General features: G+C 34.4%; 1 protein-coding gene and 1 long non-coding RNA gene across 21 annotated transcripts in view; one reads left to right on the forward strand and one right to left on the reverse strand.

Moving 5' to 3' along the window:
• ATF2 (activating transcription factor 2) overlaps positions 1 to 20399 on the reverse strand; it is an 84973-nt gene that overhangs the window by 14797 nt on the left and 49777 nt on the right. For all 15 annotated transcript variants that reach the window (XM_038584916.1, XM_038584915.1, XM_038584910.1 and 12 more), the window contains 3 exons: positions 19954 to 20040; positions 4828 to 4977; positions 1564 to 1770 (listed from right to left, as the gene is read on the reverse strand). In XM_038584916.1, coding sequence (XP_038440844.1) covers positions 1564 to 1770; positions 4828 to 4977; positions 19954 to 20040 — 444 coding nt within the window. The remainder of the gene's footprint in view (positions 1 to 1563; positions 1771 to 4827; positions 4978 to 19953; positions 20041 to 20399) is intronic.
• Positions 2653 to 20399, forward strand: part of LOC102155817 — a 102405-nt gene continuing 84658 nt past the window's right edge. For 4 of the 6 annotated variants that reach the window (XR_005384759.1, XR_005384757.1, XR_005384758.1 and 1 more), the window contains exon 1: positions 2656 to 2749. This is a non-coding gene — a long non-coding RNA (uncharacterized LOC102155817). Of the gene's footprint in view, positions 2750 to 20399 lie in introns of all 6 variants that reach the window. The other 2 variants (XR_005384760.1, XR_005384761.1) reach the window with 2 other exon arrangements.

Here is a 20399-nt window from a genome sequence, read left to right on the forward strand (position 1 = left end):
GTATTTATTTCAAGTCTCTGTGATGATGTGATAAATCATGTTTAAATTTTTTCTAAAAAAATAATTTTTTTCTAAATGGTTAAAATGACTAAAAATAAATTTTGCAAGACATTTGTTCTAGAACTCATGCATCAAATATCTAAAGCACAATATAGAATCTTAAAAAAGGATTGTCTCACATATGAAACAATTTTTATAAAATTTACATTAGGTTAAATGCTGTGTCTTATGTTAAAAACTTTTTCCTAAGAACTGAAACAGACATTTATATTGGTGACATATTTAAAGATAGATTTTAAAAAAGAGCAAGTTTCAACATCAATTATAATTATACGGAAAGATCTGTTTTTCACTGGGGATGGCTTACTCAGAAGACTGGCCAGTAACAACTACAATTCATTAACATCAATTTTCTAGTTAATGCTCATCAACTGGTTCACAAGATCTTTCTGAGAATATTCACAATATTAACAGAACAAAAAGAGGGCGCCTTGGTGGCTCAGTTAAGCAACTGCCTTCCGCTTGAGTCATGCTCTCAGGGCCCTAGGATGGAGCCCCAGTTGGACTTCCCATTCAACGGGGGAGTCTGCTTCTTGCTCTGCCTTTCTTCCTTGCTCATGTTCTGTCTTTATCTCCTAAATAAAATCTTTCAGAAAAGCAAAAAACAAAACAAAAAACCCACCAAAAAAATGAGGACGCCTAGATGGCCTGCTCTGTTAAGGCTCCTATTCTTGATTTTGGCTCAGCTTCTTTCCTCCTCCTCCCCTCCCTTCCCTCTGCCCCTCCCCCTGCAATCGCACTCACGCGCTCTCTCTCCTCTTGAACTAAAATAAATAAATCTTTAAACCAAACAGTAAAAATAAAAGGAAGAAAGAAAAATCAGAATGAAGAAAATAGACTTCATGCTGTCTGACATCATCACTGGAAATCTTAGTAGACTGAACAAGAAGGAGCCTTAAAATCTGTATATCCCATGATGTTCCTAAGAAACCTATCTGAGGTGCATTTTGCACGACATTATGAAATCATTTCTACTGCCATTGGCTATATTGTACCTGTTCTGTGGATGATTAGAGCTCTTCAGTTTCCAAAACTATCAATCTGACACTTTTCCCAAGCACTATATTCACTCCAAATAAACACAACAAAATTTATAATTCAAAGAACCTAAGAACTTTAAAATGTTACCGAAGCAACTTTACAGTTGTGATAGAGACCAAACAAATTAGAAAAGTGAAACACCAGCCATATTTTAAATTTTAAGATTCTTTGTTTGAACTTTATACACCAGAACTTTACAAAGTTTAAGCCAAACAGTTTTGTTACTTTTGTAGCACACAAGTGAAAACTTATATTTAGTATTTCCTCATTGTATCAGTGTTGCAAGTTTTGTATTACTTCACCTCAGTATTCAAATAGTTTTATAAAACTATGCTTCACTACAGATCCCATACACACCCAATATTGTGTGCTAAAATGTCTAGATGGCTAAATGGGAAAAACAGGGAAGAACTAAGTTCACAATTATTAAAATTAGACAAAATATACATATATGCACCATACCTGCAGTTGACCATTTAATGAACTCAAGTCTTCTGCTTTCTTCTCTAAAGACTGAACCCACACTTTCCTTTTTTGTCGGCATCTTGAAGCTGCTGCTCTATTTCGCTCTAGAAATTTCCTCCTTTTTTCATCAGGATCTTCATTAGCTGCTCTTCTTCGACGACCACTTGTATTTTGGGTCTGTGGAGTTGTGTGAGCTGGAGAAGCCTACAGTAAACACAAATGGAAGTTTTTTATGTTTGTATCCAGTGAGAACACAGGCACAGTAAAGGGTGGCAGAAGAAAAGAGCTACTAACTTTGTTTTCTAAGTCTCACTGTATATATCAACATTTTGGGGTGACATGAAAATCACCCTGTGCTTTAACAAATTCCTTGAAATAAATAAGCACTGCTAAAATAAGATTCTAATTCACTATCATAGTGAATATATTTAAAGTTTGTATAATGTTTTCATTTATATAGAAATAATAAGAAGTTGAAAATGCAACATAAATGAACATGCATAGATCTTAAATTTTTCCAAGTGTACTTTTTAACATAACGGTATTATATAATCCTTTGAAAAATTATAAGGTACTAAATTATAATTTTAATTATTAAAATTTAATAATTTATTTAAATTCACTATGAGAAACCATTTACTTGCTATTTTTGAAGTAAAACTTTAAAAAATCGTAAAATTTTCTCTTAAAAACTAGTTTCTCTAAAATTGAGAAGTACAGTAGTGCCCCCTTATCAGTAGGGAATATGTATGTTCCAAGACTCCCGTGGATCCCTGAAACCACGGATAGTACCGGACCCAATATATACCATGTTTCTTCCTATGCATATATTCCTATTATAAAGCTTAATTTATAAATTATGTACAGTAAGAGATCAAATAGTAAGAGATCAACAATAATTTATAATAAAATAGAACAATTATAACAATATACTCTAATAAAAGTCATGTGAATGTGGTCTCTTTTGCTTTTAAAATACTGTCCTGTACCCACACCCTTCTTCCTGTGATGGTAGGAGGTAACATGCCTATGTCACGATGTGAAGTAAAGTGACTGATAAAGGCATTATGACATACTGCTAGGTTACTAGTGACCCTTCTAACAATCTGTCAGAAGGAGAATCCTCTCCTTCTGGACCACAGTTGACTGTGAACAACTCAAACTGCAGAAAGCTAAACTGCAGGTAGGAGGGAACTATATAGTATGTACATATTTTGGTATACTCAGCTTTTCTTCAGTTTTTAAAATTTAGGGTCAAGGACATGTGATTATTGATGCTCATTTTCCTGGTGAAAATTAGCAATCCCACAGGTGTCCAGATTTTAATTTTAATTGCTTCCCTTTGCCTTTCAACAGATCAGCCTAGTTATCTCGGATCAGCCAGAGACAGTTTTCGGTCACTGGTAATATTATCTAGTATCTGGGATTAAGAACAGCAAGTATTTCCAAGCCTCTCTCAAATCCCAAAATTATGCCACAGAACACTTGAACTTGGGATGTAGGAAATGAACCCTTGGAAACAGTGTAAAGGAAATGGCACTTTGTGATCACAGGCTCATGACCCAAGGAAGCCTGAAGACAATCTTTTATGTATAATTATATTCCAAAATAGTGTGAATAAATAAGACTTCTATCTTCTAATCTACATAATAAGCAAAAGCCTTATATATAAGCTCAACATACGTTCTGCAAGGAAATCATCAAACTACTTCTCACTCTACAAACTCCAAAAGACATACATTCTCATCTAATTCCTTTTCCAAATAGCTAGCATTAAAAATTCTGAGGGTAATTTAATTTATACTTTATTTTAATTGTAATAAAGATTAAGTATTAAATTAGACCAGTTCTTTTACGTACATAATTGCAAGTTAATCTTTTAGAAAAATATTTCTATGGCTTGCTTCAAGAATGGCAACCTTGAAATATTTTCTTTTCTTCATCCTCTTAACTTATTGATAATAGCAGGTTTTTTTCTTTTACTCATTTGGCTGAATAGGAAAGAACAGTTTTTTAAAAAATTGACAACTCAGTTATTACAGCAAAGGCTAATCACAAGTATTATAAGCAGAAACCAATAAAGAGTTATATTTGTACATTTTTACAACTAACAAGGATTAAGGCTACTAAAAGGCATATAGTCCTCTCCCTTTCCCTCCTTCCACCGATTCATTCATTCCACATTATTAAAAAGAACACAGGAACTATCTTAGAAACTAGTGATATAATAGTTAACAGATAAAGTCCTGCCTTCATGAAGCTTCCATCTAATACAGTTTAAGGATATAAATAAAAGTGAGATCCAGATAAGCTATAGAGTTAGTGTAAGAAAATAAATTATATATTCACTTCAAGAAAATTATATATTCATTTATTTTAAATAAACTTTTAAAGATGTAAAAACCACACATATAGCTTGCAGACCATATGAAGAAATTCAGAAAACATGAATTATCTCCGAATTATGACATTAAAAATAATACACTTATTTTCCTTCTCTCTTGGTCCCTAAATTGTTTAGTAGATGACTACCACAGCTACATTCCACTTTATTTTAAGGTCTGTGAAGGTAAAATACAGTTATTTAAAAAGTTACAATTATGAGGTAATCTAAAACTTGTGATTTACCTGTTTCTTTAATTGCAAAGTTTTGCTGTTTAATGCCAGTGGTAATAATCTTTAAGTGTCCGTATCTTTTATCTTGAATGTTCTAAATAAAGTTCTAAAACACTTAATACAGTAACCCTGCCATGTAGAAATGCAGTGTAGACAAAATAGACATATCAATTATCTGATACACAGTCACAAACCAGAGATAAATGAAAAGGACCTCTAGTATTAACAGTTTCCATAAAAGCTTATATATATATGCTCCTTTGGTGATGTTTCTCAAATTTTAATTCAAGTATCATTTGATTTATGTTAGTAATGTAATAAATACACACCATGTAAACATTACTCGTTGAATACAATCAACGGGAAAAAAATGATTTAAAAAGTGTCGATGTCATGTCAGGCTAACACACAGACACCTATAGAAGCATTTATAGGGTGTTCTAATCAGCAACTTGACTATTTTATCTGTTTTTGGTATCAATACTTTTACAATGAATTATCTTTTCCAAAGGTTTTTGGTACACTTTTGAATTATGACCAGAAATATTTTTTTTTCAAAGTATATAAAACAGTCATTTAAATTACACTGTATTTGGTTTTTAAAGGATGATAACAGAGCATGAATGATAAAAACAACACACATACCGGTGTTTCTGTAGTGGATGTAGCTGGCTGTTGTAACGACTGTGGTCGAGATTCCTCTGACTGAGTTCTAACCAATCCGCTGCCATGACCTTTGACTGTATCACCATTGGTAACCGGAGGATGTTGCTGGGTCAAAGCAGCTTTTAATCTCTGAAATGCAAACACCAATTTAAAAAAAAGGTTCCCCCGCTTTCCATTCAAATTCAACTCCCAGCATACTCTTTGGTTAACAAAAAAGTTAAGGAATGCGTGAATACATTTGATACCAATAGTAAGACAAACACTTGGGGGAGCTTTCTTGAGTTTTTCTGTCTGGTACTAGAGGATTTTACACTTTGCTGTTCCTAATCAATTTTAAGAAGAGTGAAAAATAAAAACACTGTTGACTGAAAATAACTAGTTCTGTTCAACTAAAATAAGCAACATAAGTTAATTATGTACACTTTTACCTATTTTCTCCCACCTCATTCCTGTTATCTCCATCTTCTCAGGCTCTGCCTAGATTCTTAAAGCCTAAATCTCATCCAAATTTGGGACCAATTAATCTCTGCTTGATGGTCTGATGTCAGTGCCTATTTGGATAATGACCTGATGTTGCATTTTTTAGGCCACTATATTAAAGTCAGAATGAATCTCCTAGAATCTACAGCTAGGTTCACCTCCCTTAGGTCTTCCCTGTCTCCAGTAAGCAGATTTAGTTCCAAGTCTATCCCCTCTACGAGGTTCCATTTGCCATTAACTGAATTGCACTTGACCCACTGTCAGAGTATGAACGATCGATCTAGTGTTAGAATGAGGTCCTAAACATTTATGGCTACCTCTTAATAAAGGTACAATTTGCATAAAACTTATTATTCTACCAGCAAAAATGTATATGTGTCTTATCTCCTCAACCAGATAGTAAGGTCTTTCTTTCAAGAATAGAGACTGCCCTATCTTTCTTTGCACCCGGTTTAAGCAACTGATTGATTTGCTACATGGCAAATAACAGATGTATTTGTTAAGTGACATAAATTGGATTCTCTGACAAATATGGCACAAGTGATATTTGGGGTAGTTTTATTATTAAAAATACATAAATATGAAATAATTAGCACAAGATAATTATACTGTCTTAGAAATGAAAGGGACTTGAGAGATCTAGGACTATGATTGTTGATATTGTTTTCGTAACTGAAATGTAGTCCTTGAGCCCAAATTAAGTTCCAGAGACAAGTGCTTTTAAAGAGGCCTCCAGATGATTTTAGTACAACTGCCTTCATTTACTCGAATTAAGAGCAACTTAGAAATCTGTACAACTGTCTTTAAATTTCTAATATCTTTGATTTTCTCTATGCATATCTCCTTTCCATCTGTAAGAGATCCAGACCCCTTAAAAACTAAAACATACATGAAAAGGTCACTAAAACTTCCCAAGGCAATAATTACACCTAGACAAGTGTTAATGGACATTTTCTCTATACTGCTTTCATTATAGATGCTACGTATCATTTTTATTTTTTTTTTAATTTTTTAAAATTTATTTATGATAGTCACACAGAGAGATGAGAGAGAGGCAGAGACACACACAGGCAGAGGGAGAAGCAGGCTCCATGCACCGGGAGCCCGACGCGGGACTCGATCCCAGGTCTCCAGGATCGCGCCCTGGGCCAAAGGCAGGTGCCAAACCACTGCGCCACCCAGGGATCCCTACGTATCATTTTAAAAACAAGTCAGTAGTTTAAAAAACAAGTTTACTGGGGCACCTGGGTGGCTCAGTCAGTTAAGTGTCTGCTTTCAGCTCAGGTCATGATCCCAAGGTCCTGGGATAGAGCCCCCAAGTTGGGCTTTGTCGGACTCCCTGCTCAGTGGGGAGTCAGCTTCTCCTTCTGCCTCTCCCCTAACTCATGTCTTCCTTCTCTCTCTCAAATAAATAAATCTTAAAAAAAAAAAAAAAAAGTTTACTGAAGTATAAATTACATATGGTAAAATGAAGTCTTTTTTGTGCACAGTTCTTTGAGTTTTAACAAGTGCATACAGTTGTGTAACCACCCTCTACAATCAGGATACAGAACAGTACTATTATCCCCCCAAATTCCCTCGCACTCCTTTCTTGTCAAAGCCTCCTCCCACCCCCTGCCCCTAAGAAACCACTTATCTGCTTTCAGATCCCAAAAGTTTTGTTTTTTCTAGGACATCATATAAATGGAATTATACAGTATTACAGCCTTTGAATTTGGCTTCTTTCTTTTAGCATAATACACTTGAAATTCATCCATGTTATTGGTACTTTTCCAATGAATTTCAATGAGGACGGTGTCCCTACTTTACAGATTAGGAAACATGAGATCATTTGCCCAAGGTCACATTAGTGGCTAAGACACAAGAAATTGAGACACTCGTAACTGCTGGGTTAATATGGACATGGATGGATTAAACTAAAGTTTGATAATGGGCCAAAGTAGTTGGCTACAACCAACAGGACTACTTAGACTAAGTGGTCAAAGAGCTCAAAATAGAAAGACAAGAGTTTAGGGATGCCTGGGTGGCTCAGTGGTTGAGCGTCTGCCTTTGGCTCAGGTCGTGATCCTGAGGTCCTGGGATCATGTCCCACATCAGGCTCCCTACATAGGCCTCTCCCTCTGCCTATGTCTCTGCCTCTCTGTGTCTCTCCTGAATAAATAAAATCTTAAAAAAAAAAAACAAAAAAACACAAGGCTTTGAAAGTATAGGTCAATATAAACAGAACAAAGGAGGAAAATCAGGGAAGGTAGTCAGTCAGTCTGCGTAACTGTATCTTTTAAAAACAGTGTTATACATCAAAGTTCAATAAACAGTCTACACTATTAGGCTATAGGCTTTCATTTCTGGGTATAAAATGTGTATAAATATAAGTAGTGGTTGAGATGTGAAGCTTGGTAAGTTATGTGTTGATAAAACACTTTTAAGTCCTTAGGTAGAAAACATCATAGAATTGAAGAGCATTTAAAGTTTTATAGTGAAGAGCTTAACTCTTAGAATTAATGAAATACAGTAACTGCACATAGGGGAGTCTGAAGTACATAAACATCACTCTCTTGAATAATCTTTAGTAGGACAAGTTACTACCTTATAGAGCACTTAAAAGCAGCATCAGTATTCATTCATTATCCTCTCTTGACTGCCCTAGTGTATACAGTACTCACCTAGTGAGGAAGCTCTAATGTTTGCTTCGTGCTGTTACATTGATTACATTGTTACAATGGGTCTGACTTAGAAAGTGTGCCACTGGGTACAAAATTTAAGAAGAAAGATTTTCAAGGGTTAATTAACACTGCTCTGAACTGTGTGTGTATATATTTATTTTAAAGAGCAGTAAAAAAATACATGTATGCTAAAAAATTCAGAATGGGCTAGGTGGAAAAAAAAAGTCACTAAATAGAATTCATAAAAATTTTATAATATAAGGATATCTATAATCCACCCATATATATGTTAGAGACATCTTAAAAAATGACAAATAACATGGGTCAAAAATATTAATGAAAACATATATAAATGCCACAGGTATTTTGGAACTAGAAGATATAATGATGATCAATTAATACAATCACCAGCTTAGAGATAGGCTAACTAAGGTCCAAAGACTGAATGAAGTTACTTCTCCAAATCAAAGAGTACGTGAGAAGAAGAGCAGGGACCCCGGTATTCTATCTGTTTACTCTGAATTCATTGAATATATCTTTTTTTTTTAAATTTTTATTTATTTATGATAGTCACAGAGAGAGAGAGAGAGGCAGAGACACAGGCAGAGGGAGAAGCAGGCTCCATGCACCGGGAGCCCGACGTGGGATTCGATCCCGGGTCTCCAGGATCGCTCCCTGGGCCAAAGGCAGGTGCCAAACCGCTGCGCCACCCAGGGATCCCTCATTGAATATATCTTAAACAAAAGTTTTGCCTAACTAAAGCTTTTGCCTATATTAAGTATTCTAAGTATATTAGCAATCAATAAGAAGAGTATCAGACATTGGTCAGTTCATTTCTCTCAATACAGAAATTTAATATAATAAAAAGATTGAGTATTCAGAGAAATTTAGTTAAGATCCAAAATGTATTCTCCAACATGTAAAATAAAACTTAAGTATAATTTTAATTTTAAACTAGAGGCATTGTTTGAAAGAAAACGAAAATATCTTTATTACTGTATTTCTAAGCAGACTAGTGTTTTAATGTTTGGAATTAACTTTTAGCAATGTAAAATTCAAGAACTATATCGAAAACTTTTTTCTTAGGTATAAACTGTGTCAAAAGATCAATAGTTAGTTGTGCTGACCAAGATCACTTACTCATTTTTAAGAAGTAATCTGCTAAAAATAATTTGCTATTCAAATTCTAGGTTATATTTCACACTCCTGAAAACAAATTTTATCACATCTGTCAGAACTTAGTAGGAACAAACTACTCCATCATAGTTCAAAGAAAAAACATAATGTTCTCTAGAAACAATTTATGAAAAAGTCAGATCCATATTTCATATGTGCCACAAAAGCTCATCAGAGTAATAACCCTCCTTCTCCTGGGTGTTATCCTACCATCTGCTGCTCTATTACTTATCTTTATTTTGCAACTAATTAACAGCATAATCTTCTAAATTCAGCAAGTTAATTATCATTATTGTGGTCTTTGCAGCATCATCAGTCCTCATGAAGTCTTGTCTCCCCACCCCCAGAGAACATATGAAAATGAAGTAGGTTGGGAGAGAGTCTGTTTCTTTGGAGTGGGCTCATTAGGTGTTTGCTGATTAGCCTGGCATGCAGAGGCAGGTCAGAAGAATTCTGCTGAACATGAGGTTCCATGCAGGGCCCAACTAAGTTAATGTAGGTTTCTGAACATTTGCCAAGATGCCCTCTGTCAGCTCTCAGTAGAAACCCCCCGCAGAAAACCTACTGGCTACCCACCGTGTGCAAGGATATTTCTGTTTGTCACACAAGACTTAAAGGAACGACTGTGGAGAATGCTACATAAATACTTTATTAAATCTGAACAATACTCTTAGATGATTAATATTTTCTTATTCATACAAGTTACTTTTTGATTACAAATAATACATAAGAAAGTTGTTTTATTAGAAGAGTAACACAGATGGAAAGTTAACTATGGTTTATGTGCTTAATGACAAGATTCCTAAACCTAAATTTAGTGAAGTCCACTGAAATTCTGTGTAAGACTGTAGATCCTAGGAATCTTTCTGTAGTACTAAAATTTAAAAATACTAGATAATCTTATATTTGTGGACCCCCACCTACATTTCTTTTTCTTGGCACATTCTCACTTTTACAAAGACTTAAATGTTCCAAGAACAAAAAAGCTTGCTCAGGAGTAATTTCTTTAGCAAAAAAAAAAAAAAGGGGGGGGGGGAGGGTCCATTTCAATATTTATAGTAGACATAGACAATGCATATCGGTCTCCCTATGAGCCCTAGGCATCTGAAAATCAGGGCCCCAGAAAAATATCCCTGGCTATCTTGGGATACAAATAAGTTTCTCTTTAGCTATAGTGTGCTAGTCATTCTTAGGTATTCCAATGCCATTTCTCCTACATTTATTTTTTAAGGTATCTTCCACTATATTTCATCTTAATTTCAATGTAGTTAATAGAAAGTAGTATATTCATTTCAGGTGTACAATATAGTGATTCAACAATTCCATATATAGCTTAGTGCTCATCTAGATAAGTGCACTCTTATCCCCTTCATCTATTTCACCACCCCACCCCCTTCTCACTGGTAACCATCAATCTGTTCTTTGTAGTTAAGAGTCTGTTTTGGGGTTTGTCTTTTTTGTTTTGTTTCTTAAATTCCACATATGGGTGAGATCACATGGTATTTGTCTTTCTCTGACTGGCTTATATTGCTTAGTATTATATCCTCTAGATCCTTCATGCTGTTGGAAAAGGTAAGAGTTCATTCTTTTTTATGGTAGAATAATATTCCATTGTGTGTGTGTGTGTATACATATATATATATACACATGTATGTATGTATATATATTACTTCTTTATCCATTCGTCTATTGGACACTTAAGCTGCTTCCATAATTTGGCTATTGTAACAATAATACTGCAATAAACACAGGGGTGCATATCCTTTTGAATTAGGGTTTCTGTATTCTTTGGGTAAATGCCCAGTTGTGAGATTACCCTGGGTCATAGTATAGTTCTATTTTTAATTTTTTGAGGAACCTCCATACGGTCTTCCACAGTGGCTGCACCAGTTTGCATTCCTGCCAATAATGTAAGTGGTTTCCCTTTTCCCCACATCCTCGCCAACTTGTTTCTTGAGTTTTGGGTTTTAGCCCTTCTGTCAGGTGTGAGGTGGTATCTCACTGTGGTTTTGATTTGCATTTCCCTGATGATGAGTGATGGTAAGCATCCTTTCATGTGTCTCCCATTCAGTACGTTTTTTGTTTTGTTGTTTCTTTTGCTGTGTAGAAAGAAGCTTTAGATTTTGATATAGTTTCAATAGTTTAATTTGCTTTTGTTTCTCCCACTTCAGGAGACATACCTAGAAACATGTCATTACAGCCAGTATCAGAGAAATTACTTCTTGTGCTCTCTTCTAGGATTTTTATGGCTTCAGGTCTCACATTACGATCCTTAATCCGGGACGCCTGGGTGGCTCAGTAGTTGGGCATCTGCCTTCAGCTCAGGCCGTGATCCTGGAGTCCCGGGATCGAATCCCAGATCGGACTCTCTGCATGGAGTCTGCTTCTCCCTCTGCCTATGTCTCTGCCTCTCTCTCTCTCTCTCTCTCTCTGTCTCTCATGAATAAATAAAATCTTAAAAAAAAAATCCTTAATCCATTTTGAGTTTACTTTTTGTGTATGATGTAAGAAACTGGTCTACTTTGCTAACACCATTTGTTGAAAAGACTTTTTTCCAATGCCTCCAATGTTGAAGATTAATTTACTATATAATTGTGGGTTTACTTCTGAGCTCTCCATTCTGTTCCATTGATCTGTGTGTCTATTTTTGTGCCAGTACCATACTTTTTGATTACTACAGCTTTATGATATAACTTGAAATCTGGAATTGTGACACCTCCAGTTTTGTTCTCTTTAAAGATTGCTTTGGCTTTTTGGGGTCTTCTGTGGTTTCATACAAATTTTAGGATTGTCTGTTGTAGTCTTGTGAAAATGGCTATTGCTATTTTGATACAGATTGCATTAAATCTGTAGATCGCTTTGGGCAGCATAGACATTTTTACCATATTGTTCTTCCAGTCCACAAGCATGGAATGTTTTTCCATTTGTTTGCATCATCTTCAATTTCTTCAATGCTTTATAGTTTTCAGAGTACAGGTCTTTCACCATTTTGGTTAAATATATTCCTAGCTATTTTATTATTTTTTGTGTAATTGTAAAAGGGATTTTCTTAATTTCCTTCCCTTTCTGCTGCTTGTTACTTTATAGAAATGAAACCAATTTTTGTATGTTGATTTTGTATCCTGCGAACTTAATTAATTCACCAGTTCTAGCAGTTTTTTGGTGAAGTCTTTAGGGTTTTCTATATATAGGACCATGTCATCAGCAAATAGTGAAAGATTTACTTCTTATTATTCTGGATGCCTTTTATTCCTTTCTCTTGTCTGACTGCTGTGACTAGGACTTTAGTACTGTGTCAAATAAAACTTATCTTGTTCCTGACCTTAGTGGAAAAGCTGTTTTCACCATTATGATGTTAGCTGTGGATTTTTCATATAAGGGCTGTATTATGTTAAGGTATGTTCCCTCTAAGCCTACTTTGTTGGGTGTTTATCATGAATGGATGTTGTACTTTGTCATATACTTTTTCTGCATCTGTTGAAAAGATCATATGGTTTTTATCCTTTTTCTTATTGATGTAATGTGTCATGTTGATTGATTTGTAAACATTACATCACCCTTGCATCCCTAGAATAAATCCCACTTGATCGTGGTGAATGACTTTTTTAAAGATTTTTATTCATTCATGAGAGACACACAGAGACAGGCAGAGACATAGGCAGAGGGAGGCAGAACTTGATCCCAGGACCCCAGGATCATGATCTGAGCCAAAGGCAGACGCTCAACCACTGAACCACCCAGGTGCCTCTGAATAACTTTTTTAATGTATTGTTGGATTTGGTTTGCTAATATTTTGTTGAGGATTTTTGTTCGTCAGAGATAGTGACTTGTTCTTTTTTTGTGGGGTTTATCTGGTTTTGGTAGCAGTGTGATACTGGCTTCCTAGAATGAATTTGGAAGTTTCCTTCCTCTTTTATTTTTTGGATAAAGTTTAAGAAGAATAGGTTTTAATTCTTCCTTAAATGTTTGGCAGAATTCATCTGTGAAGCCATCTGTCCTGGATTTTTGTTTGTTGGAAGTTATTTGATTAGTGATTCAACTTCATTGCTGGTAATCAGTCCGTTTAAATTTTGTTTCTTCCTGATTCATTTTTGGGAAGTTACACATTTCTAGGAATTTATCCATTTCTTTTAGGTTGCCCAGTTTGTTAACACATAATTTTTCATAATATTCTTACAATCCAGGAAGCCCTGGTGGTTCAGCGGTTTAGCGCCTCCTTCAGCTCAAGGCATGATCCTGGGGACCTGGGATCGAGTCCCACATCGGGCTCCATGCATGGAGCCTGCTCCTCCCTCTGCCTGTCTCTCTGTATGTCTCTCCTGAATAAGTAAATGAAATCTTTAAAATATATATATATATATTTTTTTTTTCTTACAGTCCTTTGTATTTCTGTAGTTTAGGTCTCCTCTTTGTTCCTGATTTTGTTTGAGTCCCTCCCCACCTCCTTTTTTTTTTTTTTTTTTGATGAGTCTGGCTATAGATTTATCAATTTTGTTGATCTTTTCAAAGAACCAGCTCCTGATTTCATTATTTTTTATATATTCTTTATCATTTATTTTGGCTTTAAGCTTTATAATTTCTTTTCTTCTAATGAGTTTTGTTATTTTTCTAGCTCCTTTAGGCATAAGATTAGGTTATTTGAGATTTTTCTTGCTTCTTCACAGACCAGTATTGCTATAAACTTTCCTCTTAGAATTGCTTCTGCTGCTTCCCAAAGATTTTGGACCAGTTTTTTTTTTTTTAAGGATTTATTTATTTATTCAGAGAGGGAGAAAGGCAGAGACACAGGCAGAGGGAGAAGCAGGCTCCATGCAGGAAGCCGGACGTGGGACTCGATAAAAAAAAACAAGGATCTCCAGGATCACACCCTGGGCTGCAGGTGGCGCTAAACTGCTATGCCACCGGGGCTGCCCGACTTTCTTCATTTGTCTCCATTTATTTTCTGACTTTCCCTTTGATTTGTTGATTGACTCATTTGTTGTTTAGTAGCATGTTTTGTTCTCTTTTCAGATTTTTCCTACTGGTTGATTCTAGTTTCACTACAATGTGGTTGAAAAGATGCACAGTGTAACTGAACTTTTTGAATTTGTTGAGACTTATTTTGTGACCTAATATATGATCTATTCTGCTCCAAGTGTACTTGAAAAGTTTGTATTCTGCTATTTTAAGAAGGAATATTTTGAATATGCCTATTAAAACATACGGTCTAATGTGTCATTCAAAGCCACATTTGTCTTGTTTTTTTATCCATTCTGTCACCCTATTTCTTTTGATTGGAGCGTTTAGTCCATTTACATTCAGAGTAATTACTGATAGGTAATTAGGTATTTACTGGCCTTCTGTCATTTGTTTTGTTTTTGTAGATCTTGTTTCTTTCTCCCTTGCTCTCTTCTCTCACCCTAAGTTGGCTTTCTTTAATGATATACTTGGATTTCTTTTTTTTCCAATCTATTACTGGTTTTTGATTTGTGGTTACCATTAGGTTTGTATATGACATCTTCGGAACCACATGTCATTTTAGCAGAATCACTAGTATACTATTTAGCATGGCATTGAGAGATTATGATGACATAGGTCAAATAAATCCTTAGGAGAGACGAAGAATCAAGTAAGAAGGATGTTTAAATAATTTTCAAAGATTTGAAAACAACAAAGCAAAATCCAACTGAAGCACGAAAGAAAAAATTTTTAAGTTTTACTGAGGAAGGGTAGCAAGCAGACTGACAAAGAGAAAAATTATTTAACGTGTAACATGAATCTAAGAGATATGAGCTGGATGGAAACCACTCATTTGGAGAGTATGGATTTGGAGTCTTATCATTGATGGAGAACAGTCATGTCCTGTGATCATTTATCTAGTCCTGCGTAGGTCATTAAAAAACCTACACATACACTGGGATCTGAACCGAGTCTCAACTTTCTTCAGGGATGATACAATTATTTCCTCATTTGGTAAGTCTTTTTTTAGCCCACAGGAACTTAATACTGTAAATTAATGACACTGACATTTTAATTTAGAAAAAAACTGTAGCTATTTGGTATTTTATGTCCTAAAAGTAATTAAAATAACTTGCCACAGAGTTTAACAGGTTACGTTTGAATTTCAATTTAAAATGTTTAAGAGATCAGTTTAGTCTTGTCAGTTGGAAAAGCTAAAAAAGCTAAAAGCTTTACCAATCTTCTAATACTAGACAGTTTAGGAAAACCAAACCTCACTATAAGTTTAATTAACCTTTGAAGTTATTAAAATACTTAGGGAAGTTTGTTAGACAACTGAGTTACCTATAGGATTTATCAAGTCTCAAATGAAGTTTAGAATGTTTTAGATTAATTGTATTTGAAGACCTTTAAAAGCAATCATTATATAATTGGATTTGTAAACTGGCCTTGAGAATTCAGGGAAGAATTAAATTTTGGAATTTGTAACTTTAATAAATCTAATTTTTTTTTTTTTTAAGTAGTCCCTCCAAAAAAAAAAAAAAAAAAAAAAAAAAGTAGTCCCTCCGTGGATCCCTGGGTGGTGCAGGGGTTTAGTGCCTGCCTTCGGCCCAGGGGTGATCCTCGAGTCCCAGGATCGAGTCCCACATCGGGCTCCCTGCATGGAGCCTGCTTCTCCCTCTGCCTTGTGCCTCTGCCGCCTCCCCCCCGCCCCGTGCTCTCGTGAATAAATAAAACCTCAAAAAAAAAAAAAAAAAAAAAAAGTAGTCCCTGCATAATGGTTTTTATGCACATGGGCACCAAAACCCAGAAATAAAAAATCTCATTGATATGATATAATCCTAACTGTTGAAAAATATAAGTAATGGCCTTAAAAGGTAAGAAGACTTTCTATGTTCACCAGAATCATTTGCAAGAAAATTTTCAAAATTTAAATTTAAACTGCTAAGTTTAAATTTAAACTAAGTTTTTTAGTACCTAAGAAATGTTTGTTAAATAAATAACAATAGAAAGAAATAATTGTTATAGAGGCTGAGACCAAATATATGAACGTGAATCAAAATACAATAACCAAACTATTTTCAGTTTATTTCCTAATGTTGCTAGACTGGTTTTGTATTTATAACAATATGTAAGTATAGTTGATGATGGCATGCAAGCAATGAAAATTCTTAAATAGTCAACAATGTTCATTTTATGTTACTAAGATAGAGAAAATAGACTAGTAATATTTGATAAAAATATAAAACCAAAGGTGAAATGTACAGTAATTTCTGTATAACCACCACCAAAAAAAACCCAATTAATCAGAATTCCCTTAGCATACCAGGCAATTGGTAACAAATTGGTAACAAAATTGTTACCAGTTCATGTTACCTGGATAGAAATGAGCCAAACAGGTATGATATATTAGAAAACAGGGCAATCAAGTATACCAAAGGTGGTTAAGTTCCCAAATCACGATGTAATTAAAACAGAAATCAGTAAGATAAAAAAAAAGTCTCCAGATATTTGGAAATTATACAATATACTTTTTTATAACCCATAGCTCAAAGAAGAAATCACATATTAGAAGATAATGAAATACAGCAAATCAAAATTTGTGAATAGAAAAATTTATAGCTTTAAGTGCCTATATAGGAAAGGTAAATAGATCTAATCAAAAAAATCTAAGCTTCCACTTTAAGCCAAAAAACATAGGCAAATTAAACCTGATTAAGAGAAAGTAAGTATTAGAGATAAAAGTAGCAATCAGTGATAGTACAAATATATTATTAAGAAAAATAAAGGCAGGCTACAGACTAAGAGAAAATATCTGTATGTCACAAAAGTTTTGTATTTATTATATCTAAAGAATTCCTATAACATGATAACAAGAGACAACCCAATTTAAAAAATCAGCAGTAAGATATCACAAAAAGCATCTGGAAAAATCAGAAATGCAAATTAAAACCATATGATATTGCTATAAACTCCTAAAAATGTCTACAATTAAAATGACAGATAAAACCAAATGCTGGCAAAAATGTGGGATCAACTTGAATTCCCATACTCTACTTGTGAGAATGTAGATGTCTGGCAAAGGATCTGGCAGTTTTCTTACGAAGTTAAATGTGTAACTATCCTCTTACTCAGCAATTGCACTCTTCAGTAGACATACCAAATGAAAATAAACATCCACATTAAGAGTTATACAAGAATGTGTATAGCCTCTTTGTTCATAAAGCTCAACACTGAAAACCATTCAAGTGTCCATCAACAAGAGAATGGATAAAGAAATTGTGGTATATTTGCACAATGGAGTATTACTCAGCAATAAAAAGAAGTAAACAATGATATATTCAACAACATGGGTAAGTCCCATAGACATATGGTTGGCTGGACAGAAGAGTATATATTAGCTCTAGAATTTCATACAAAAGGAATCAATTGCTGGCGACAAAGATCAGAACAATTGGGACGTTGTACTGACTAGGGAGGAAAATAAACTTCCTGGGTAGATGTTAATCTTCTATACCATGATAGTAGTGTGAGTTACATTAATGCACTTATATATCAAAATTAAAGTTGGTTCATTTCAACGTATATAAATTTTACATTAAGAAAGGCCTATTAAAAGAATAATGGAGGGAACGCCTGGCTGACTCAGTGGTTTAGTGCCTGCCTTTGGCCCAGGGCGTGATTCTAAAGTCCTGGGATCGAGTCCCACATCAGTCTCCCTCTCTCTCTCTCTCACAAATAAATAAAATCTTTGAAAAAAAAGAAAAAAAGAAAAAAGGAAAGAAAAAGAAGAATGGAGTTGGGTAGGGAACGGTCTGAGGCATAGATAAAATAAGAATGGCAGTTATATTCCTAATAATTGAAGTTGGAGATGGGTACATGAGGGCTCATTATACCATACTGTTTACTTTGTATATGTTTGAAATTTTCCATAATGGAAAGTTGGGGGAGGGGGGGGGAAGGAAAGACTAATTTCTGAGTCTTTCTATTTAATTAAAAAGGACAATCTTATTTACCACTTCAATTAAAACAGGCCATCACCTAAATATGGCTATTTTAACATTAGCAAAATTCTAATAAATTTAATTGGATTGTTAAATTTAAGTGTGGCAATCTGTGACTCCCCATGCTATTTTTTGGGCCTTCAACCAATGATTGTTTTCCATATATAAATTTATTAAAGTTGTAGCTTTGATTTTTTTTCTACCATATAAGCACATAAAACATTTTTATTCTTCTTAATTTCCTGATGACCTAAAAGTTACTCAAGGAAGTATTAAATGTAATAGTTTCTACAAATATGGCCTACTCTTCTTATAGCCAAAAGTATTTCTTTAAATTTGAATTGTTCCTTTTGAATTAATTTGTTAGGAAAAAAAGTCCAAAAAAAAAAAAAGTCCACTGAATATGTAAATATATTTTTAGATGCGGTGTACAACAGATCTCTTTAATTCCTACTACTCCACTCAGTTCTCACTAATTGAATTTTTCACTAGTACAGTATGTCTATAGTAGGAAATGTAAAAAACATTCCCCGTGAAGCTGTTTTGCTATCAAGTGAAGAGGATTCATCTTGTATTTCCAAAGCTTTGAGCCAAACATGCTGTTATGCAAAAAAAAAAAAAAAAAAATTCCCTTTTGGGTTTTCAAAAGTTCTCTCCCCCTAATCAAGGACCAGCTAATTTTCATACTTTTCAACCACTGTTCATTTAGATGGTGTGTGTAAGTTTTACTGGCAAAGTCATCACATGCCAATTTCAAACTGATTATTTGCAATAATGGAAAACAGAGGTAAAAACTTAAAGCTTTGCAATATATTATATAATGGCTTTTAAACATGTAATTTTATATTGTTATTACAGTGCCCATAGACAACAGGTGTCTAATAACTACTGATTTTCTAAGAATGTAGAGTTATTAATTGATGTTAAGAATTAGCCCTAAGGTAAGTTAGGATATAGAAGGGAGAATTACATGGATTAAAAAAAAAAAAAAAAAAAAAAAATCAACAGCACCTTTAGGTTTTTTACCAAGGAATTTAGCACGTTTATGGAATCTAAGAGAAACTCTAAAAATCAAAGTTTAATCTCTTTATCTTACAGATAAGGAAACAGTCTCCTCAAAGTCAAAATGGCTTAAGAGTAGTAAATAGCAGAGTTAGGATTAAAATTAAAACACGTCTCCTGACTCCTAATCTATAGCTCATCCCTTAAACAACACCAATTTCTTAGTGTCAATACACAACCCCAAACTATGGTGTTTTTGGGATGCCTGGGTTGCTCAGTGGTTGAGTGCCTTCAGCTCAGGATGTGATGATCCCTGAGTTCCCGGATCAAGTCCCACATCGGGCTCCTGCATGGAGCCTACCTCTCCTCCCTCTGCCTATGTCTGCCTCTGTGTCTCTCATGAATAAATAAAATCTTTAAAAAAAGAAAAAACTATGTTTTTTCTTTGTATATTATGTGTAACATTTGCTAACTTGTATATGATTTCAGAATTCTTAACATTGTTCTATAATTTGTGTCACTGTTTATAAAACCATCTGTACTGCCTTCAGATGATTACATCTAGTTTGAGCTGTAATATTCCCAGCCACCACCAGGAGGAGATTTTGTTTAAAAAGCTACAGCCAAAAACCAAACCAATTACAAGAGCTAGAACTTTACTCCCAAATCCATCCATTTAAGGTACCACTAACTAGTCTCTACATTTTCTGGTTCTTCTAAAGTGTGATGCATTCCAAATTTTATAAAATGTGATCTATCTTGTATATTTGAAGCAGGCTTTAATGGAAAAACTAATTCAAAACAGGCTCAAGAAATGTACAGAACAAGTAAATCTTGCTTACCATTTTTGCTTCTGACTGTACTGGTTGAGGGGAGGAAGGACCTGGAATTCCTGGAACACTAGGCACCATGGTGACTGGTCGAACAAGCTAAAATATATTGAAAAATAATTGCTAGAGAGTATATTCAAAATGATTGTCCTATATCTGCACAATGGCTATAAAAATTTGAGAGTTCAGAACCAGAAAGGTGTAAATCTTTATTGATCTTCTGTCCTGATTTATCCTTTAAAACTTGTCAATTTCTGAGACACTTGCTTCTCCAATCTCTAATTTTCAATGTCTTTTTTTAAATAGTTTCTTCTTACAGAAACTCAATTTTTAAACTGATGCAAAATTTCCCAAAGATCTGTCATACTGACATTTTGAATGTGAAAGGAAAAAATGTCAAAACTTGTGACAAGTAGGCAAATAACTTCACAATGAATTTTGCTCTTCTAATTCAGTTT

Source organism: Canis lupus, chromosome 36, assembly GCF_011100685.1.
Source record: "Canis lupus familiaris isolate Mischka breed German Shepherd chromosome 36, alternate assembly UU_Cfam_GSD_1.0, whole genome shotgun sequence".
In the NCBI taxonomy this organism is placed as follows: domain Eukaryota; kingdom Metazoa; phylum Chordata; class Mammalia; order Carnivora; family Canidae; genus Canis; species Canis lupus.